Source organism: Camelus bactrianus, chromosome 2 (assembly GCF_048773025.1).
Source record: "Camelus bactrianus isolate YW-2024 breed Bactrian camel chromosome 2, ASM4877302v1, whole genome shotgun sequence".
NCBI lineage: Eukaryota > Metazoa > Chordata > Mammalia > Artiodactyla > Camelidae > Camelus > Camelus bactrianus.
Window position 1 is genome coordinate 96,808,824 of NC_133540.1, and position 22,778 is coordinate 96,831,601.

Genomic DNA, 22,778 nt, shown 5'->3' on the forward strand with positions numbered 1-22,778 from the left:
GTCCAATAAGAGTTTGTTGACTTTGAATTATTAAAATAAATTCAGGTAAGTCCACAGCAGTCCAGATATACTCTGGTGATTTACATGCCACTAGAAATGATCTGCAAACATGATAGGAAGTTTCTTTACCGTTACTTACCTCCTCTTTCACCAACCACTCATTACCAAAGAATTTAGAGAAAAAATTAAAATTAAATTTGCATTCCAGTGAAATGCCAAAATTTGAATAGAGCAATTGCACCAAATGGCAGATCTTGGTGAATGGGTAAACTATTTGTTTTTTTAAAAATCAAAATAATTAGAGAAATATCAGAGATTCTCATTTTAAATTACAGGAATAAAAGGAGATTGAAATCAAACATAGGAAAGTATATTTAATAATTACTCAGCTTATAGGAAATAATTTACCTAAGATGACCTTGGAGTATTTATCATGGGAGCTACTGGTGGTTAAGAACAGATTAGAAAACTATCTGTGGAAGTAGAGTTGGATATTTTTTCTAATCCAGTCTGGGACCTTGGGGACTTTTTCAAGTGTTCTTTTCTATGAATCTCCGTTATGAAGGCCAGAGAGTGGGCACAGCTCAGAAAATGGCAGCTCCGTAGGTGAACGGTGTGGTCAGGCTCACCTCTCTGCTTTCCCCAAAGCGGTTTTACACTCTCCTTCCCTTACAGGGGAGTGGCTGCAGGAAAGCTTGCAGCTTCAGCAGCACATTTATATTGGGTCACTTTTCAAATTATATTGTACATGATATGGTTAATAAGTCCTGTAGCCAAGAATCCTAACTTCATTTCAGCTTCACCAGCCAGTTAAAAAGTCTGAAACTTTCCCCCAAGCAACAGAGAGTGAAACACTATAGGAAACAAACACATGCTCAGGAAGTAACTGGCGTGCCCTTTATGAAGTACAAACACAGGATAATTATGACTGCTTTCTGTTGTTGGCCGGGCTTCAGAAGTGAGGAAAGTCGTATTTAATAGCCAGAGTTAATAGATTAGATATCTTGAAGGACAATGGGTATGGTTAATACTGCTGAACACTGATTCATTATTTATATCTTTGGAAGCCTGAATCTTATGAAATGTACCATTGTAACATGTGACTGAAACATGAAGTGTTGTTTGGCAAACATCACAACACACTTTCTGCCACAAGGGTGGGGAGTCGCACGGAGATGTTATGAGCCTCATAAAGCATTGGATTTCTCCTACATGAATAAACAGCACATTACTGATAGAAATGCAACATTGGGCCAGAGCCCTCGTGAGGAGATGGTACAGATTAAGTAGGGATGATGAGAGGGCACAGCTGGGGGGACTCTGTGGCATCTCCAAGGGCAGGCTGTACAGGGATCCCTTGGGTAAGCACTTTCCAAGGACCACAAGAAACAGAATTGACACATTAAAGTTCTACTATTTTGAATCAGACCTCAACCTCTGAAAGGTTTAGGTCAGCTGAGATGAAGACTAGAATCTAAATTCAAACTGAGCACATGTAATAATGTCACAAGAATAACAACTATGGCAGTAACAGCTAAGTATATGCCTACTAGGTACTGTAATGGATGCAAAAAAAAACCAAAAACCCAACAAAACCCACATAAGACACAGTCCCTCTACTTCAGGAATTCACAGTCAGGTTGAAGAGAGAAGTATAAGGACATGAAAGGGTGAAGTAAGTCAAGGTAGAGGATTGGCAAGAAATAACTGTAAAATATCAGAAGACATATATTAATCTCAGCCTGTCAACTAACTATGTGATGTTGGATAATTCACCTAACTCAATAAATATCTGTGAAATGAATAACTTTTTCAGAATCATAGTTTCTTTGCCCAACATTACTTTTCAGATCTGGAAATCTTTACAGGATTACCTGACAAAACTGTGATACAGACAAAAACGTTACATGTAGGGTTATTATAACTTTACCAGCATTACTGAGGGATAATGGACAAATACAAATCATATATATTTAATGTGATGATTTGATACATGTATACATTGTAAAATGATTATCATAATCAGGCAAATTAATACCTCCATCATCTCACAGGCACAGTTTTTTTTTTCTGGTGAGACCAATTAAGATCAACTTTCTTAGCAAAATTTAAGTATACAGCACAGTACTGTTACCTATAGTCATCATGCAGAACATTAGGTCCCCAGAACTTACTCATCCTGTAACTGAAAATTTTTACTCTTCGACCAACATCTCTCCTTTTCCTCAACACCTCAAATCCCTGGCAAACACTGTTCTACTCTCTGCTTTTATGAGTTCAACTTTTTTACATTTCACATATAAGTGAAATCACACATTATCTGTCTTTCTGTGTCTGACTTATTGCACTTAGCATAATGTCTGCCAGGTCCATCCAAGTTGTCTCAAGTGGAAGGATTTCCTTTGTGTGTGTGTATGTGTATATACACACAAGAAACGTACAAGAAATGTATATACACACAATGGAATATTATTTATACCATGTTTTATTTATCCATTCATCCACTGTCAGACACTTAGGTGGTTCTATATCTTGTCTTGGCTACTATAAATAATGCTACAGTGAACAAGGGAGTGCATATATCTATTAGAGATACTGATTTCATTTCCTTTGGATATAAACTCAGAAGTGGGATTGCTAGATCACCTGGTAATTCTTTTCCTTCCTTCCTTCCTTCCTTGCTTCCTTGCTTCCTTCCTTGCTTCCTTGCTTCCTCCCTCCCTTCCCTCCCTTCTTCCTTCCTTTCATCTATCTAATTGAAGTATAGTTGATTTACAATGTTGTGTTACTTTATAGTAAAGTGATTCAGATACACATACATGCACACGTACAAACAGGCCAGGGTAATTCTGGCCTTATTTTTAGAATCTTTTTTTTTTTTTTTGAGGATGCATGACACTATTTTCCATAGTGGCTATGCCAATTTACATTCCCACCATCAATGCACAAGGGTTCCCTTTCCTCCACATCCTCACCAATGCTTGTTATCTCTAGTCTTTGATGACAGACATCCCTAACAGGTGTGAGGTAATATCCCATTGTGGTTTTGGTTTGAAATTGCATTTCCCTGATGATTAGTGATGTTCAGTACCTTTTCATATACTGGCTGCCATTCCTATGTATTCATTGAAAAATGCCTATTCAAGTCCTTTGCCCAATTTAATTGGGTTATTTGCTTTTTGCTACTGAGTTGTAAGAGTTTCTTACATAGTTTGGAAACTAACTCCTTATCAGGTATATAGGTTGCAAGTATTTTCTCCATGGTTTACCTTTTCATTTTGTTGATGGTTTCTTTGGTTGTGTAGGAGCTTTTCAGTTTGTTGTAGGCCCAGTTGCTAATTTTTGTTTTCATTGCCTGTGCCTTTAGTGTCATATAAATAAAGATCATTGCCAAGACCAAGGTCAAGGAGCTTTTCCTCAACGTTTTCCTCTAACGGTTTTAAAACTTCATGTCTTACATTTAGGTCTTTAATCCATTTTGAGCTAATTTTACTTGTGGTATAAAAGGAGTCTGGTTTCCTTCTTCTGCATGTGGATATCCAGTTTTCCCAACATCATTTACTAAAGAGACTATCCTTTCCCAATGTACTGTATTATTGACATCCTTGTCAAAGATTAGTTGACCGTATATGCTTACGTTTACTTCTGGGCTCTCTATGCTGGTCCATTGGTATGTGTCTGTTTTCATATCAAAAGCATACTGTTTTGATTACTATTGCTTTGTAACACAGTTTAAAATCAGGAAGTGTGATGCCTCTAGCTTCGCTCTTCTTTCTTAAGATTGTTTTAGCTATCTGGGGTCTTTTGTGGTTCCAAATGAATTTTAGGACTTTTCTATCTACAAAAAAAATGCCATTGGAATTTTGATAGTAACTATATCAAATCTGTAGATCTCTTTGACGAGTATAAACATTTTAACAATATTAATTCTTTCAATCCATGAACACAGGTTATCTTTCCATTTAGTTGTGTCATCTTTAATTTGTTTTTTCAATGTCTTATAGTTTTCAGCTCTTTCAAATTTTTGGTCAAACTGATTCCAAATTTATTTGGTGGAGTGTAGAGTTTTCTACATAGAAGATCATAGCATCTGAAAACGGAAACCATTTTACCTCTTCCTTTCCAATTTGGATGCCTTTAATTTCTTTTTCTTGCCTCATTGCTCTGCTGGAACTTCCAGTACTACGTTGAAAAGAAGCAGTGAGAATGGGCTCACTTGTCTTATTCCTCATCTCAGAGGAAAAGGGTTTAGCCCTTCATCAGTGATTATATGTAGCTATGGCTTACTACATATGGCCTTTATTAAGTTGGGGTTCATTCCTTCTATACCTAATTTGTTGTAACCTTTTACTCATGAAAGGATATTCAATTTTCTCACATCCTTTCTTTGCATCTATTAAGATGAACATATAGTTTTTTATCCTTCATTCAGTTAATGTGGTACATCATATTGATTGATTTGATTATGTTGAACCATCCTTGCATCTTAGGGTAAATCCCACTTGGTCACGGTATATGGTCTTCTTAATATCCTGTTGAATTTGGTTTGCTAGACATCTGTTGAAAATTTTTGCATCTATGTTTATTAGGGACATGGGCCTATAAAGTCCTTTTCTGGCTTTGGTATCAAGGTAATACTGGCCTCATACAATGAGTATGGAACTCTTCCCTCGTCTTTAAGTTTTTGGAAGAGTTTGCGAAGGACTGGCATTAATTCTTCTAAATGTCTGACAGAATTCACCCAAGATATCATCTGGTCCTTGCCTTTTCTTCATTGAAAAGTTTCTGATTACTGCTTCAATCTCCTTACCTGTTATTGGTCTGTTCAGATATTCAGTTTCTTCATGATTCAGTCATGGTAGAGTGTATGTTTCTAGGAATTTATACAGCTTTTCTAGTCATCCAATGCGTTGGTAAAATATTTATATTAGTCTCTTGAAAGCCTTTGTGTATCTGTGTGTCAGGTATTCTCTCCTCTTTCCTTCATAATTTTGAGTCCTATCTTTCTTTTCCTCAGTTAACAAAAAGGCTTGTCATTTTTGCCTTTTCAAAAAAAAAAAACAACTCAGTTTTATTGATCTTTGATATTTGTCTTTCTAGTTTGTTTTTTTTTCCCCATCTATTTCTGCTCTACTCATTATTTCCCTCTTTCTGCTAATTTGGAGCTTCGTTTTTTCTAGTCCCTCAAGGATGGAAAGTTAGACTGATACCTTTCTGTTTTCTTAATTTAGGCATTTACCACTATAAACTTCCCCTTAAGAACTGCTTTTGTCATTTCCCATGTGTTTTGGTATGTTGTGTTTCCACTTTCATTTGTCTCAAGGTACTTTGATATGCCTTGATTTCTTTGACTTACTGGTTTTCAAGAGTATGTTAATTTCCATGTATTTATGAATTTTCTAGATTTCCTTCTGTTACTGATTCATAACTTCATACCACTGTGGTCAGAAAAGATACATAATATAATTTCAATATTCTTAAATTTGGTAAGATTTGCTTTGTGGCTTAACATGTGATCTATCCTGGAGAATGCTCAGTGTGCATTTGAGAAGAAAGTATTTTCTGTTGCTGTTGGATAAAATGTTCTGGATATGTCTATTATGTCCATTAGGTCTATAGTGTTATACATGTCTGCTCTTCCTTTGTTGATTCTCTGTCTGGATGATTGATTCATTGTTGAAATTGTTGTACTGCTGTCTGTTTCTCCCTTTAGTTCTGTAAATATCTGGCTTAATATTTAGGTGCTTTGATGTTAGGTACACATATATTTATAACTGGTCTATCATCTTGATCAACTGACCTCTTTGTCATTATATAATGACCTTCTTTTTGTTTTGTGACAGATTTTGACTGAAAGTCTATTTTGTCTGATGTAAGAGCGCCATTCCTGCTCTTTTGTTTACATTTGCATAAAATATTTTTTCCATTTCTTCTCTTTAAGCCTATGTGTTCTTAGTTAAAATGAGTCTCTTATAAGCAGCATATGGTTATAAACTTGTTTTTTAAAAAAATCTATTCGGATACTGTGTCTGTTGACTGGAGAATTTAATCAATTTGCATTTAAAGTAATTATTGGTAGGTAATAACTTGTGATTGCCATTTTGTTAACTGTTTCATGTTTTGCAGTAGTTTTGTTCTTCCCTTCCTATCTCTCTTTACAATTTTTTGGTATTTTCTTGTAGTAGTATACATTGATCCCTGTCTCTTTATCTTTTGTGTATCTACTAGAGGTTTCTGTGGTTACCATGCAGTCTACATAAAACATCTTATAATTATACCAGTCTATTTTAATCTAATAATGACTTAATTTTAATTGCATACAAAATTTTTACAATTTTACTTCTCCCTCTCAACACTTTCTGCTATTAATATCACATTTTACATTTTTATATTATTTTTATATTGTATATCCATTAAAAAATTTTTGTAGCTACAGTTTTTTTTTAATATTTTTGCCTTTTAACTTTTATATAAGAATTAAAAGTGATTTACACACCACTATTACAGTATTAGAGTATTCTAAATTTGGCTATATATTTACCTCTACTAGTGAGTTTTATACTTCATATGTTTTCATGTGGCTAATTAGCTTCCTTTTGTTTCAACTTGAGTAACACCTTAAACCTTTCTTGTAAGGCAGGTCTAGTGGTGATGTATTTCCTGAGGTTCTGTTTGTCTGGAAATGTCTTCATCTTCCCCTCATTTCTGAAGGACAGTTTTGCTAGATATAGTATTCTTGGTTGGCAGTTTTTTTCTTTCACACTTTGAATATATCATCCTACCTGCTACTGGCCTACAAGGGTGCTGATGAAAACTCTACTGATAGCCTTATGGCAGTTGCCTTATATGTGATGAGTTGCTTTTCTCTTACTGCTTTCAAAAGCCTCTTTTGGCCTTTGACTTTTGACAATTGTATAATGTGACTCAGAGTAATCTTGTTTGGGGTCCTTTGAGCTTCATGCTCCTGGATGTCCATATCCCTTTTAAGATTCAGGAAGTTTTCAGCCATTATTCATTTAAATATGCCTTCTCCTCCTTTGTCTCTTTTGTCTACTGAGGGGACTCTTAAGCTGTGTACATTCATTCATTTAATGGTGTCCTCTAGGTCCTGCATGCTTTTGTCATCTCTTTTCATTCTTCTTTCTTTTTGTTCCTCTAGCTAATTTTAAATTACCAATATTCAAGTTTGCTGATTCTTTCTTCTTCATAATTGAGCCTGCTGTTGAAACTCCCTCTAGAGCTTGTAGTTCCGTTGCTGGATTTTTCAGCTCTGGGATTTCTGTTTGGTTCTTTTTTAGGCACTTTTGTGTATAAATGGCTGCCAAGTTACTGCTGCTGTGGGGGAATATGAGTGAGGGACCTCCTCTATCATTTTGCTCTATAATTTTTAAAGTAAATATCAAGACAAAATCTGACACAGATCTCATCTTGAAGAGACTATATCTGAAGCCAAAATAGTCATGGAAAGTATGGGTTATATGGTTGCTGTAGGTATGAGAAAAAGGCAGCCATAGAGGAGGGAGAAAGGGCTGGAAAGACTGGCAGAGGACTGAGCAAGAATTATCTTCTACATTGGGCACATGGAAGCCACTAAATAGTTCTGAGCAGGAGTATGATTTGTTTAAACATCTGTGTTTGCAGAGGTGGTATGGAGAGGGTAGTAATGAGGCAAAATAAAGACAGTGAGATTGCTGAAGAGCATTCTGGGATTGGCTGGCTATGGATGGATGATGGGGGTAGGGGGCAAGGGAAGGGTTGTGGTATCTGATGGATTAGGTTGATATGTCTGCTAGTAAGAGTGATATACAACACAGCAGAGTATTGGGAGATATAGAAGACATTGTATAGAGTTAGGAGTTGAAAACAGAGGCATAGGACCAACTTGTTTGAAGAAAATGAATCCAGCAGGTTAGTGAGCTGCAGAAAATGTAGTAATTATCTAACCACAAGGTGATGTAAGCCTAAATTAGTTGAGATCATGGGGGAGAAAATGGGGAAAGGGACATTGAAGATAACTGAAAAGGAAATACTGACAAGGTTTGGTGACCAATTATATAAAAGGTTTGAATCTAGTGGTTGAGAGACTGCAACACATAGCAAAATTCAGAGGAAAAGTGAGAACATGAGTTCTGTTTGGGTGGAGTGAGTTTATAGTAAAGGCTGGAGTGGAGATGGCTGGCAGGCGTCAGAAACTTCAAATTGAGTTCAGGTCCATCCATGTTGATGCAAATGGTATCATTTCATTCTTTTTACGGCTGAATAATATTCCATCTTCTTCATCCAATAATCTGTCAATGGACATTTAGGTTGCTTCCATCTCTTGGCTATTGTAAATAGTGTTGCTATGAACACTGGGGTGCATGTATCTTTTCAAATTAGAGTCTTCTCTAGATATATGCCCAGGAGTGGGATTGCTGGATCATATGGTAACTCTATTTTCAGTTTTTTAAGGAATCTTCACTCTATTCTCCATAGTGGCTGCAACAGCTTACATTCCCATCAACAGTGCAAGAGACTTCCCTTTTCTCCACACCCTCTCCAGAATTTATCATTTGTGGACTTTTGAAGATGGCCAGTCTGACGAGTGTGTGGTGATACCTCACTGTAGTTTTGATTTGCATTTCTCTAATAATTATTGATATACAGCATCTTTTCATGTGCCTGTTGGCCATCTGTATGTCTTCTTTGGAGAAATGTCTATTTAGGTCTTCTGCCAATTTTTTCATTGGGTTGTTTGTTTTTTTGATATTGAACTTATGATCTGTTTGTATATTTTGGAAATTAATCCCTTGTTGGTCACACTTTTTAAATCTATTTAAAATTTATGAACTAATCAACAACATTTACTGCAAATGAAACAGCTTCATAAGCTCATTTTTGAAATAAAAATTGGCATAATACCTATTCTGTTACTTCAAAGACATAGAAAGGATTTAAAATTTATTTTTAATTAAATTAATTTTGATTATTTCCAGCTGTCTTTTGACAATTTATTTCACAATCTATTGAGGTATATAAAAAAAAGGAAAAATATCTGCACAGGCACTACAGACTCATGGACAGAGACAAGATGTTGAATGAGTTTCTGCATAATGGTGGGTAGCAAGGCTTGACACCAATGGTATCCTATCTAAACTTTTAAGCTTGCACAGTGGGAAGGAGTCAGTTCTTTAAGGCTGTACGTAAAAAAAAAAAATTGGAAAGTATAAAAGAAGTTTTAAAATCCTAATATGCATTTGTTTTAACTGGAGGTATGCTGACCAGAAGAACAAACAGAGGCTAGAGCCATGTTAGCTGTGCCTTCTCTCACTTCCTGATTTGTACCTCAGAAACACAAATTCATTCTCCTAACAGGAAGCTCTTTTCTCCTTGCCTTTAGAAGAAAGAAACATTTATTTTCTTTTATTTTCTGAGTGGATGAATAACAATAATGACATAAATAACATTGGAATTTTCTCTTCTTCATTTCACTTAAGGCCTAATTTTTCACACAGTCATCTGGGAAGATAACATGTACTCTAGTTCTTGCCACCTGCCACGGGTCACCCAGGTATGTGGACCTTGCTTTTTAAAATAGAGAAGAAAATTTTTCAAAGATGTGGGTTTTTTTTATCTGTGCCTCTTATTCTTTCCTGGATGCTTCCTTGTGAACGAAGGCTGGTTTCGCGGCCCCCACACCCCACCATCACACCCTGACCCTCCGTGGGGAAGACTGTGCACTGTGGATGTGGGAGTCGGGCAGTTGCATGAACCCAAATGTGATGGGTGCACGTGGTACCTAGCCTGCTTTAGTCAGGGCGTCACTACCCAGTATTTGGATTCCCTCCTAGAGGTCCCTGTTTTTATCTCCTGTTTTGAAACATCAGCTGCTTTCTCTCCCTGGACTGTATCCGTCACTCATACAAACCTGCCTACATTAAAATACTATAATGTCCTCAATGAAGCAAAACACACAAACCAAAACCAAAAAAACCTTAACCCTTTCTGGACCAAGTCAACAGCCTATTCTCTCGCTCTCCTTCGAGGCACAGAGACCTGTCTGCACCTCCTGGTCCTCAGTGACTGGAGGCTCTCAGTTTGCACAGGATCAGCTGTACAGCCTCCTTGCTGGTTTCCCAGCACCTCTTACTGTTCCCTTTAATCTTTCCTTCTGCAGAGTTGCCGCAGGATCTCTTATAAAATGCAAGTTGGTTTATATCATTTTCCTGCTTATATTCCTGTAATCACTTTCCCCCATTTTCAAGAGAAAAGCCAAACTCCTTAATCTGGCACAGAGTTTTTCACCATCTGACCTATTACTCTTAGTCTCTTCCTCCACCGTTAGCCTCTCCTCCTTTTCTCCGCTCCAGATGTCCTGACTCCCTGCTGCACTTGCACTTCTCCTCCAAGTTGTCCTCATTGTCCTGCACGTCCTTGGACGTGTGGTTTTTTTCCTTCCAGGAGCACCCTAATCTGAATTCCCTGTCCTGTACTTCCACATATCCTACCAGCCTTAATTCAAAAGTCACCCTCTTCCTGAAACCTCAGATTCTCATTTCCCCACATGGTCTGTGACCTTCCTCTGTCCTGACACAGCAACCGGCAGACAGTTTTTAAAGTGTCTTAAGAAGAGAACTTGAATCTGATGTATGATTTTATCACCAGCTCATTTCACCATGCCTGGTACAAAACAGGCACTTAGTAATATGTATACTTAATGATAATTTTTGAATTTTTATTCCTTTAATCTCTGTCTCTCCCCAAGTGTGGGACTTAAGTCTCTCATCCACTGAATCCCCAGCACCCAGCGGGTCAATGTCACATAACTAGATCTCAGTCAAGATAAGTAACTGCTGAAGGAACCACCACTGTACTGGCCTCCAAGCTCTCCTCTTCTAATCAATCCTGCATGCTGATGGAAGATTACTTTTCCTAACGTACCGAATTACATGGTTCCCATCCCTTACTGCTACCCAGCTGGAACTGTCTCTGGCTTCCCGTTCTTTACATGTGGGAGGAAGCCAAGCTTCCCTACCTCAGTTCTTCTATGCAGAAATGATCTTTCCTTGATCTTCACAGGCTCTCTCCAGACTCCCCCCCATTCTTGTCTCAATTCAGGCTTCCGTACCTTCACAAACTAAAATGGTCTTTTAAGTCAGTCTATTACGTTAACTTGTTGTTTCTCAATATCCTCATTTATTACAGCTGAAATAATCTTCTTCACAGGCTTTTTTTTTTTTTTTTTTTCCTTGTGTCCTGCCACTGCCTCCCTCACTGGACCATGAGGTCCATAAACATCAGGGCCTGGTTGGCTTTGTTCACTGCTGCATCCTCTGTCCTAAAGCATTTCCTGTTTGGAACCACAGCTCAAGGGCTGAACATCTGTTCAATGGAGGCAAGACTGAATGCAACACAACTTCAGGCTGGCATTCAAGGTCCCTGATGGTTTGGCCCCTCCACCTTCCCAGCCATTTCTTCCATCAGTTCCTCCTCACATGACCCCTGTTTGCTGTTTCTCAAATACCTACTCTGCCTCCTACCTGGACCCATCTGCAAGAGCCTTGTCTTCTTTTTCTCCCTATTTAAATTATTTTCATTTTTAAAATCCAGCTCAAACTCTATCTCTTCTATAAGGCAATCCATTGTGGTAAGCTCTTGAACTGTATTATTTATATAACGTCTTAAAAATCCTTCCACTCTTTAGAGCTCTCTGTCTTATATTTGCAATGGTATTTTTTTTTTAATTTAGAAATAGGTTTTAAGTTATAATAGAGGATAAAAATTTTCAAGAGGAAAAATTCCATATGCTAGGAATAAATAAGACTCAGACCCTATTTTAAGAAAATTGTATGCCTTTTTCTCCAAGTACACCAAAGAAGTTTGGTTTCAGGTATAATGCACCACATAATGTTAAAAGGCAACATTCAAATTTTGTTAGAGTTGGTTCTAGTAACAATTATGATGTCCTCTTTAATTGCAGATAATATTGGCCACTGAACATACTATGAAAAGGCATCCAAAAACACTCTTCCAACTTTTAACTATGACCCTAGCACAGTCCAGCTGATTACATAATTTGTTTTAACCCAGAAAATAAAATATAACAAACCAGAAACACTTCTGTGATAAAGAACTATTAGTCAGAAAATTTTCAAAACTTAGAATGAATTGTAAATAGTTTTCCCAATCTGCATCCTGTTGACCCCAGTGGTGGGTACACGTGGACACACCTCCACGAGCGAGCCTACACATCAGCCTAGACCATGCAATACGTAATGCGTAAACAAAAGAAACATGCCAACCTGGAGAGTAACTTGGTAGCAGTAGCATCCTCAGCTGAATTTGTATCATCCCAGCAGGGTTTTCTACGACTGATCCGCAGGCTGACCTGAGGAACGCCATCAGATAGCTCTGGTTGGGGAACCCTGCGGTTCTGAATAGATCCCTCACTCCTGGATTTGGGGATCTAAAAAATGAAAGAGAAGAATTTTAAAAACCTTTACAACTACGTTACTGAAGATAATTTCTTCTACTTTATTAATATTCTAATGTATTAATCACACTGCAGGAAAATATCAACCTTAAGCATGGAATTTAAAATGCATATAAAAATTCGTATATAGCAAAGGGCATAGTGAAGGGGAGATATCGGTATTTCTAAGGGGAACTTTCAAACCATATACAGCCTACACCCCTCTCCTGAGTCCTTGTACAAATCTTTTGCAGGCCTACCCTTAGGATAATTATTCTATGTAATGAGAGATTATGACAGTCTATCAGGCTGCAACCTGGAGTGAAGGAAAGAAGAAATAGAAAAAGGCAGAAAAAATGTTGGAGAACCAGTGAAATTAAGAACACCAGTGTCAGAAAGTTGTTTACTACCAACAAGCAAAATATATGCTTGTTAGTTTCTTTTGCAATCCTCTTTTGTAGGGCAAAGAATGGTCTAAAATTTTTTTTAATTAGGGAAATAAATAGGAAAAACACAACATTTTAACTTCTATCTCTGGAAGCACGGACAACACAAGTGCCAAATGAATAATGAGTATGTTGGCTTCTCATATCTGAGGTCCCTCCAACCCCAGAAATACCCTCATGCTCTCTTATTTTAGATCAGAAAGAATGTGAATATAACCAATATTCTTTTCCTAAAAATGTGCAAAAACATGTCAGAATTGCAGGAAAATTTCGAACCCTTGGGTCACCTGTATCTGTCACACGGGAAGCTTTCTCTCATCTCTAGGACTTTCTTCCTGCTTGTCCTTTCACCAAGAATGCCATCTGTTCATCACTGGCCAATCACCACGCAAACCAAATCCCAACCTCCTTCGAGGCTGAGGTGCCCACAGAGCTTCACTAACTGCCCTCAGGTCTCACTAACCTTTCTCAACTCTGAGTTCCTGTAACTTACCACCATACAATCTACACTTGATTACCTTATCTGAAACCGTAATCTAACTTGTCTCAAGTTTCTAAGTCATATAACCTCAACCAGATCTCCTCTTCTACCCTTTCTCTCTCTCTTCTTCATTTTTAAACATTTTATTTATTTCATTTGTTTATTTTTACTTATTTATTTTTTAATGGAGGTATTGGGGAGTGAACCCAGGACCTTGTGCACACTAAGTATGTGCTCTGCCACTGAGCTATTTCCCTCCCTTCTTTCTTTATTATTATTTTTAACATTTTTACCAAAAAGTCTAGCAAAGTTTTAAACCCACTAATAAATAATGTCAGACAACACACTTTAAGATATTCCCAAGATACTGACTAACCAAGAGGCTAGGATAATGGACAATTAAAAAAAGTAATTCAGGGACAATTATGAACATAAATACTTAATAAATTCATACCACTATGAGGATTACATAAAAACAATGTAGCAAAGAGTTACATTCAACACAAAATAAAAACCAAATAAAAGCTAGCTTTTATTAATATTGCGCACAATTTGACCAAATCTGATGATTACCAATTAATTGTTCAGTTGTATTTCTCTGTAGAGCATTCATAAGCTCATGAAAACCAAAGGAAAATTTTTTAAGAATTATGAACTAACTATAGTTCATAGATATACTTGCCAAGAATACATCTAAAAGAAGTACTCAGATAAACAGCAAGAGACCATGAAAAGTATAAATATATAATTTTATATATTTCATAAAGGGGCTCCTTTTGCATGTGATCTTTCATAAGAACAGACATAAAAAATCAATAGAAAAACACTGAAAAAGTAATAATATTTCCAACTATTTAGCTAACATCTAGACTTAATTTTCCCTCAATATTAAAACTAAATAGAAGAGCAGTTGTTTGGCAATGTTTCATGGTGTTAAGATAAGGACATGACATTTTAGGTTTAGTGATAATTTTGGATTCTAAATTTGTTTCAACGATTTATGTAAAAAATATTCCAAAGTAAAAAAAAGGTAATACACAGCTTATTCCATCTTGCCAGTTTACATTACGATAGATTGCATAACGCCGTAATAGACTTCAGATGCCAACCACATCAGCTACACTTAGAATCAAAGTGTTTTTACTGATGATTTAATTTCTATAGAAATAACATAGATAAGATTGTCATTAATCATAGACTTTAAAATATCAACTCATTACTTATATCAAAGGAGTACAAAGAATTGAGCTTGTGCACAGAACATGAAAATACTATGTGAAGTTTATGAGAGAACAAAATTGTTACAAAAAGGAGCTTAGTAACTCTGAGATGACTAGAACTACGGAATACATACACACATTTTAAAAGGAATGCACATTTTTAAAGGTGATTAATGATCTTCTTGAAGATGTACCTTGAAGACCGTTCATTTTCAACACAGAAATGATGACTATAAGAAAAATGAATACAGAGATAAGATTTTAAAACCTGCTGTTTTACTGATATAATTCATTTTACTACTACTGTATTAACTTTGAGAAAAAGGAAGGCATCACTTTCTCTACTTTAGTTGGAACTGAGCTTTTTAGGAACCCAGGGTTTGGGCCTTGGCCTTGTAATGCTGGTAGAGGAGTCGTTTCATTTTTATGCCTCTAGGTGTCCTTTCAGACAGCACGGAGTTCAGTGGTGGACTCTGAGAGGGAGCCCAAAGCCCCTTTCATCACAGAACTCCCTGAGAAGTATGACACCAGTTGGCCAAGGCCAAGGATACAAGGGACATGCTGTTACAGTGTGGCCTTAGAGCAGCGGTTCTCACCCAGGGCCAATTTTGTCCGGAGACACTGTTGGTTATCATGACCAGGTAAGTGTGAGGGAATCCAGTGGGTAGAGGCCAGAGCTATGGCTGACAGACACTCTACAATGTGCTGGACAGCCTGCCATGACAAAAAGCTACCTGGTCCGAAGTGTCCTGCAGAGGGAATGGGGAGAGGAAATCGCCATGCAGGCAGTGCATCTCTCCATGCACTTCTCTTCCGGCTCCATCTTCCCTTTCTGCCATTGGCTTGTTAAGACAGAAGGGGCCAAGATCAGCTCTGAGCTTAGCAGGGATGGGTCAAGGAGGCCACACAGGCCTGCCTTGTCTACACAAGGGGCGCTAGTGACTCTGAGGTTCAGCCCAGCTCTGTGGGGCAGGCACTTACAGAAATAAAGATAAAAGCCTTAATTGAGACAAACAGAGTGAATGTGCTTGCAGAGATCCACCTGCCGCCTCCTCACACGGCGTGGCTACTGTGGGGAACTGGCCAAGGGTTTGGGACACTGGCTGGCGTGGACAGCTCTCTCTTTCCACTGGAGATATCCAGTAGCTCACACCACACTGTGCTCCTTCATTTTAGTGATTTCTTTGAGATAACTTTTGTACTTGAAGGCGAAAACTGTGAAAGCCCTCAAATCATCTACGAAAAACATTTTGCTGAGAATTCTGCCATTGGCTGTTTGAGATAAAGATCTAGGCACATGCGGTGTGATTTATGTGTACAACTAAAATACAAACAACTCTAGGAATCTTAAAGAAAGCACATTCCATGCATGTATTTGCAGGTATGAAATAGTCTTAAGGAGTAATGTGAGCTGCCTTAGTATTTAAGATGCCAGAGGAGTACAAACAAAAGAAAAATCTGAAAATGTAAAATTAAGATATATTCTCTTAGATGCCGTGGCTGTTACTGGTATAAACAAACACTAAGTGAGCAATGACTCTGTGCTAGGCACACTGCCGAGAGATTTACATAAATTAACCCATTTAATTCTCACAACAACCCAAAGAGGCAAGGGATTTTATTACCACCATTTCACAGCTGGGGAAACTGAGGCACAGTTGGAGTTACCTGTCCAGGGAGGAAGTGGCAAAGCCACAGCTACAACCCAGACAGCTGGGTGTCAGGACTGTGCTCACCACCACTCTCTTATGTAGTCATATGTTAAACACGAGAACTGCAAGAAGAAAGGGCATTTTTGGATAAAAGCCACTTTATATCTGATAATGCAACCCATTTTCTTCTTTTTTAGGGGGCATTAGTAGTTAAAACTTTCCTTAAGTTTATCCCTCTGGAACCCACTGAACCATTCTAGAAATACAGTCTTTGGAAGAATAATCAGATATGAAGAAATGACGTGGAAAATGTGTTCATTAGATTTTTATTTTTAACAGGCCAAAATATAACCATTCTAAATCACCAAATTACTATAACAGATAATTGCTACATCTAGATAGTGAAAGATTATTCAGCCATTAAAATATCTACAAAGTTTTTAATGAGACTGTGAAATAATTTTGTTATGATATATAATACGGTGTGAGCTCAGTTAGCAAATGAAAATGCATAGAGATAGTTATGTATCTCCAGTAAGGCTTGGAGCATCAGCATGCTTAAAATATACAAGAAGAGATTTCAAAAAGAATATGAAAACGAATATATGTATGTTCATGTATGAATGAAGAACTAGCTGTACAACAGAAATTGACACAATATTGTAAACTGACTAACTTAAATAAAAAATATACATATACAAAAAAAAGAAATAGATGCATTCCTAGAAAAAAAGGAGTAAATTTCAGAGGCCAAAAAACAAATTTTGCCATAGTCAGCACTACAAATGTTTTAAGATGATCTCATCTTTAAAAACTGAACAAAGAATCTAGCACCAAAAAAACCTCTGTGATATTAGGCTCTGATTTACCCTGATACACTGATGTGACTAAAAATAAAAGACATAGGAAAAACGAATTAGTGCCTTAACCTAATATTTATCCATATTAATTTGTCACTGAGGGTACAACAGTGTCCGCAGTCCCATGAGCGAGTGTGGGGCAGGAACTGTCTGCCCTGCAGGGCTGAAACGAGGGAAAGGCAGGTGAATCAGAAGCAGTTTACTGGATGGGACCTGTCTCTGCAGTTCATAGCTCCCTTTCCTTTGTGTAGGGGAAGAGTGTTTCCTGATTATTTTAAGTTTCTTCCCAGAAAAGCGATGTGCATGTGAGTCAACTGCAGGAAAACTTACAATGTAGCACACTATTATGAAATAATATTAGCAATACATAATGTTTAAAAGTTTAGCATAATAAACTTTAATGTCTGGAGTCATCTTAAGCACTGGTCAGTTACAAAAATTTTAAGTCTGCTCTTTCCATCATCAAGTACTTTGAAGATTAGAACAGGGCAGAGAAGTACATTCAAGGCTCAGAGATAAAAGAAGATTGTGAAAAAAAGGATGAAAGCAGAAAAGTTCATTTTTAACATTAAGACTTTCTAAATAAAGTTCATTACACGTCTTTAATATCCTTGACTTTTTCTGTCCTCCACTTGTCATTTGTATGAAGGAGGACAAAGCCTCTTGCTTTTCCCTCACACTCATTAAACTCATCATCTTCCTAAGAAGAAACCCAAAGTAACTACCAGAAAGGACATGCTTAGCTCTGATTCTTTTTTTTTTTAAAGATAAGAATATCTAGCTTAAAAAATTTTTAAAAACCCCTAAATTAGCAAAAAGAAAAAAAAAACTTTGTTTTTGTGCAAAAAAGTTAAACTTTTGCTTTTCAAAACTGGAGTTTGCTTACTAAATGGCAGCAATTTTCCTTATAATTTGATCTCTTATGTGTCAGCTATAGTGTGAACTAATTAATATTCCAGGGTTTTTTGTTGTTGTTCTTAGTCAACCAATTTAAGAAATGATAAATTTTATTACCAAGATTATAATCTTTTTTAAAAAGCTAAATTATAATTGATTTACAATATTGTGTCAGTTTCAGGTGTATAGCAAAATGATTCAATTTTATATATATGTGTGTGTATATGTACATATATATATTCTTTTTCATTATAGGTTATTACAAGAAACTGAGTATAGTTCCCTGTGCTATACCATAGGTCTTTGTTGTTTATCTGTCTTACATATAGTAGTGTATACATGATAATACCAAACTCCTAATTTATCCCTCCTCCACCCTTTTCCCTTTTGGTAACCATAAGTTTGTTTTCTATGTCTGTGAGTCTATTTCTTCACAGTCTTATTTCGTAAATAAGTTCATTTGTATCATTTTTTTAGATTCTACATATAAGTGATATCATATATTTGTCTTTCTCTGTCTGACTTCACTTAGTATGATAATCTCTAGGTTCTTCCATGTTGCTGCAAATGGCATTATTTCATTATTTTTTTATGGCTAAGTAGTATTTCATTGTGTATGTATGTATATATTTATACGCACACTACTTCTTCTTTACCCATTAATCTGTTGATGCACGTTTAGGTTGCTTGTATGTCTTGGCTATTGTAAATAGTGCTGCAATGAAAAATGGGGTGGATGTATCTTTTCAAATTTAGTTTTCTCCAGATATATGTCCAGGAGTGGGATTCTGGGTGAAATGGTAAGTCCATCTTCAGTTTTTAAAGGAACCTCCATACACTGTTCTCAATAGTGGCTGCACCAATTTGCATTCCCACCAACAGTGTAGGAGGGTTCCTTTATCTTCACACCCTTTCTAGCATTAATTATTTGTAGACTTTTGGTGATGGCCATTCTGAGTGGTGTGAAGTGATACCTCATTGTAGATTCGATTTGCATTTCTCTAATAGTTAGTGATGCTGACTGTGCCTGTTGGCTATCTGTATGTCTTCTTTGGAGAAATGTCTATTTATATCTTCTGCCCATTTTTTGACTGGGTTGTTTGTTTTTCTGTAACTGAGCTATATGAGCTATTTGTATATTTTGAAAATTAATCCCCTGTCAGCACATCATTTTCAAATATTTTCCCCCATTCTATAGGTTGTCTTTTAGGGGGTAGGGGGAGAGGTAATTTATTAACTTTAGAGGAGGTACCAGGGATTGAACCCATGACCTCCTGCATGCTAAGTATGTGCTCTACCACTTGAGCTATACCCTCACTCCAGGTTGTCTTTTTGTTTTGTTTATGGTGTCTTTTTGCTGTGTAAAAGCTCTTAAGTTTAATTAAGTCTCATTTGTTTATTTTTGTTTTTATTTCCATTACCCTAAGAGATGGACCCCAAAAAATATTGTTGTGATTTAAGTCAGAGATTTACATAAATTAACCCATTTAATTCTCACAACAACACAAAGAGGCAGGGGATTTTATTACTACTATTTCACAGCTGGAGAAACTGAGGCACAGTTGGAGTTACCTGTCCAGTGAAGAAGTGGGAGAGCTCTTGGTCCCAGTGCACGTGATATTTTGTGTGTGCCATTTAAGAGTGAAATCTCTATTTCCCCCAGAAATTATAGCCGCTCCACAGGACTGGGGGAAATAGAGATGTCATTTTTCTGAGAAAACTATCAACATGTTTTAGGGAATTTTATGGGGTTAGTTTCTGCACATACCATTCTCTCTTTTTTTTTTTTTTTCTGTAAAACTGGATCAATGTTAAAGTTATAACTAATTAAAATCTCACCCTGATCTAAATTTTAGAGTAAATCTGTACTTTAGGATACAATTGTTTTACCTTAGTTTGTTAGAAAAATTACTCGCATGTGAAAAGTCAAAAATTTCACAAATGAAAAAGAGTTCATCTTGAAATATAAGAGATCAGATTGATTACAGATTCACAGTGTGGCCCAAACAAGTAACAAACCTCTTAGCACACTGATGAAAAATTGAAGCAAATACAAGTAAAAGGAAAGATATGCTCATGGGTAGGAAGAATTAATATTGTTAAAATATCCATAATACCCAAGGCAATGTACAGATCCAATGCAATCTATATCAAAATTTCAATGACATATTTCACAGAAATAGAAAAAAAAATCCTAGAATGTGTATGAAACCACAAAGACCCTGAAACAGCCAAAGCAATCTTGAGAAAGAAGAACAAAGCTGGAGGCATCACACTTTCTGATCTCAAATTATATTATAAAACCACAGTAATCAAAACAATATATTATCGGCATAAAAACAGACACATAGATCAATGGAACAGAAAAGAAAGCTCAGAAATAAACTCATTTTTACCTGGTCAATTAATTTCTGACAAAGGACACAAGAATATACAATGGGAATAGAACAGTATCTTAAATAAACAGTGTTGGGAAAACTGGACAACCACATGGAAAAGAATGACACTGGACCACTATCTTACACCATACACAAAAATAAATTCAAAACAGATCAGAGACTTGAACGTAAGACCTGAAACCATAAAACTCCTTGAAGAAAACATTAGCGGTAAGCTGCTTTCCATCAGTCTTAAAAATCATTTTTGGATTTGACACCAAAAGCAAAGGCAACAGAAGCAAAAATAGACAAGTAGGACTACATCAAACTAAAAAACTTCTGTACAGCACAGGAAATCTATAAAATGAAAAGGTAACCTACTGAATAGGAAAAAATATTTGCAAATCATGTAACTGATAAAGGGTGAATATCCAAAATATATAAAAATCCAGTTAGAAAATGAGCAGAGGAACTGAACTTTTCCACAGACAGACAGATGGCCAACAGGTATATGGAAAGGTACTCAACTGATCATCAAGGAAATAAAAATCAAAACTGCAAGTGAGCTATCACGTCATATCTGTTAGACTGCTATTGCCAAAAGACAAGAAATAATTGTTGCCAAGGATGTGGAGAAAAGGGAACCCTCGTGCACTGTTGGGGAAATGTAAATTGGTGCAGCCATTATGGAAAACATTACGGAGGTTCCTCAAAAAATTAAAAATAGAACTACCGTAGGATCCAGCAATTGCACTGCTGGATATTTATCCAAAGAAAATAAAATCACGATCTTAAAAAAGATACCTGCAAACCCATGTTCATTGTAGCATTATTTACAATGGTTAAAACATGGAAACAGAAGTGTCCACGGACAGAAAAATGCATAAATAAAATGATTATATATACACACATATAAGCACACACAACGAAATGTTATTCAGCCATAAAAAAGGAAGTCCTGTTGGTGCAGATGGATTGACCTTGAAAACATCATGCTAAGTGAAATAAGTCAGAGAAAGACAAATACTGCATGATCTCATTTACATGCGGAATCTTAAAAAAACAATGAATCCATAAGATATAGAGAACAGACCGGTAGTTGCCAGAGGCAGAGGGTAGGAGGTGGGCAAATTAGGTAAAATGGGTGAAGTGGTCAAAATTAGAAACTTCCAGGTATACAATAAGTCCCAAGGCTGTAATGTACAGCCTGGTGACTATAGTTAACAATACTGTGTTGTATGTTTGAATGGTGCTAAAAAAGGTAGATCCTAAAAGTTCTCATCAGAAATTAAAAAAAAAATGTAACTATGTATGGTGATGGACATTAACTAAATTTACTGTGGTAATCATTTCACAACATACAAGTTATCCCTTGAACAACATGGGGTCAGGAATGCCAATGAAAATTTGTATTTAACTTTGTAGGGTGCGCTCCATATCTGTGGTTCCACGTTGGTGATTCAATCCATCGTGGATTATGTGGTCCTGTACCATGTACTTGGAAAAAAAGATCCACACATAAGTGACCCAAGCAGTTCAAATCTGTGTTGTTCAAGGGTCAACTGCATATATCTCAAATCACTATGTTGCACACCTAAAATGAATACAATATTATATGTCAATTATATCTCAATAATAAAAAGATAGAGCGAGATACCAGCTTAGGTTTGTGGGTCTCTCCAGTTTGGTTCAGATGCTGGAGTAGACAAGCAGTGAGTAGCCTGCTGGTTTTAGAGACGGTTGGGATTTAAGGCAGCAGATATTAGCTTCTTTATTCCTGTATTGTCATTGCTTGTTCAGCCTCATGAGACTGAGTGATGCCCAAGAGTATGTCTTTGTTATTGTTGTCTCCTTTGCCTATAACTCTTTGGCATAAAAGGTGATTAATGAGCATTCAATATCATATTTTCTTTATGAAAACATTTATAAATTACTTTGTTGGCTATTCTCCCTCCTCAAAACATAGAGCTGATGTAATCAGATTTACTTATAAATTATGTATTATAAAACTATGATCAGTTTTCCCCTACAAGTTCTTTATATTTAAATGCAACAAAATAAAATTTTCAGAAAGTAATTATATTCCCTTTTCTGAGAACTAATCACGAGTTCATCAAAGTACTATTCAGACGTGAAAACGTCTTTTGGTAACATCATGAGTGAGTTCTTAAAAAGATTATCTTACTCTTCAAAGCATAGCTATGAGGGGTTAGTGTAACACACTCTAGGTTTCTCCAAAAATCAGAGTTAACTCCTCGTGGAAAGAGAAGTTATTCACAGGCTTCTGGGCTGTAAGACTTCACATACTGTTCAGCAGCAGCTGAACTTCTTCCTCTGGAAAACTCTTAGAAATCATTATTTCTTCTATGTCTGTGAACAGTACGACTACACTA

General features: G+C 36.5%; 1 protein-coding gene across 7 annotated transcripts in view; it reads right to left on the reverse strand.

Moving 5' to 3' along the window:
• The window catches only part of FAM13A (family with sequence similarity 13 member A), a 286,461-nt gene that overhangs the window by 102,546 nt on the left and 161,137 nt on the right, over positions 1 to 22,778 (reverse strand). For all 7 annotated transcript variants that reach the window (XM_074347120.1, XM_074347142.1, XM_074347114.1 and 4 more), the window contains one exon: positions 12,282 to 12,445. In XM_074347120.1, the coding sequence (XP_074203221.1) occupies positions 12,282 to 12,445 (164 nt within the window). The remainder of the gene's footprint in view (positions 1 to 12,281; positions 12,446 to 22,778) is intronic.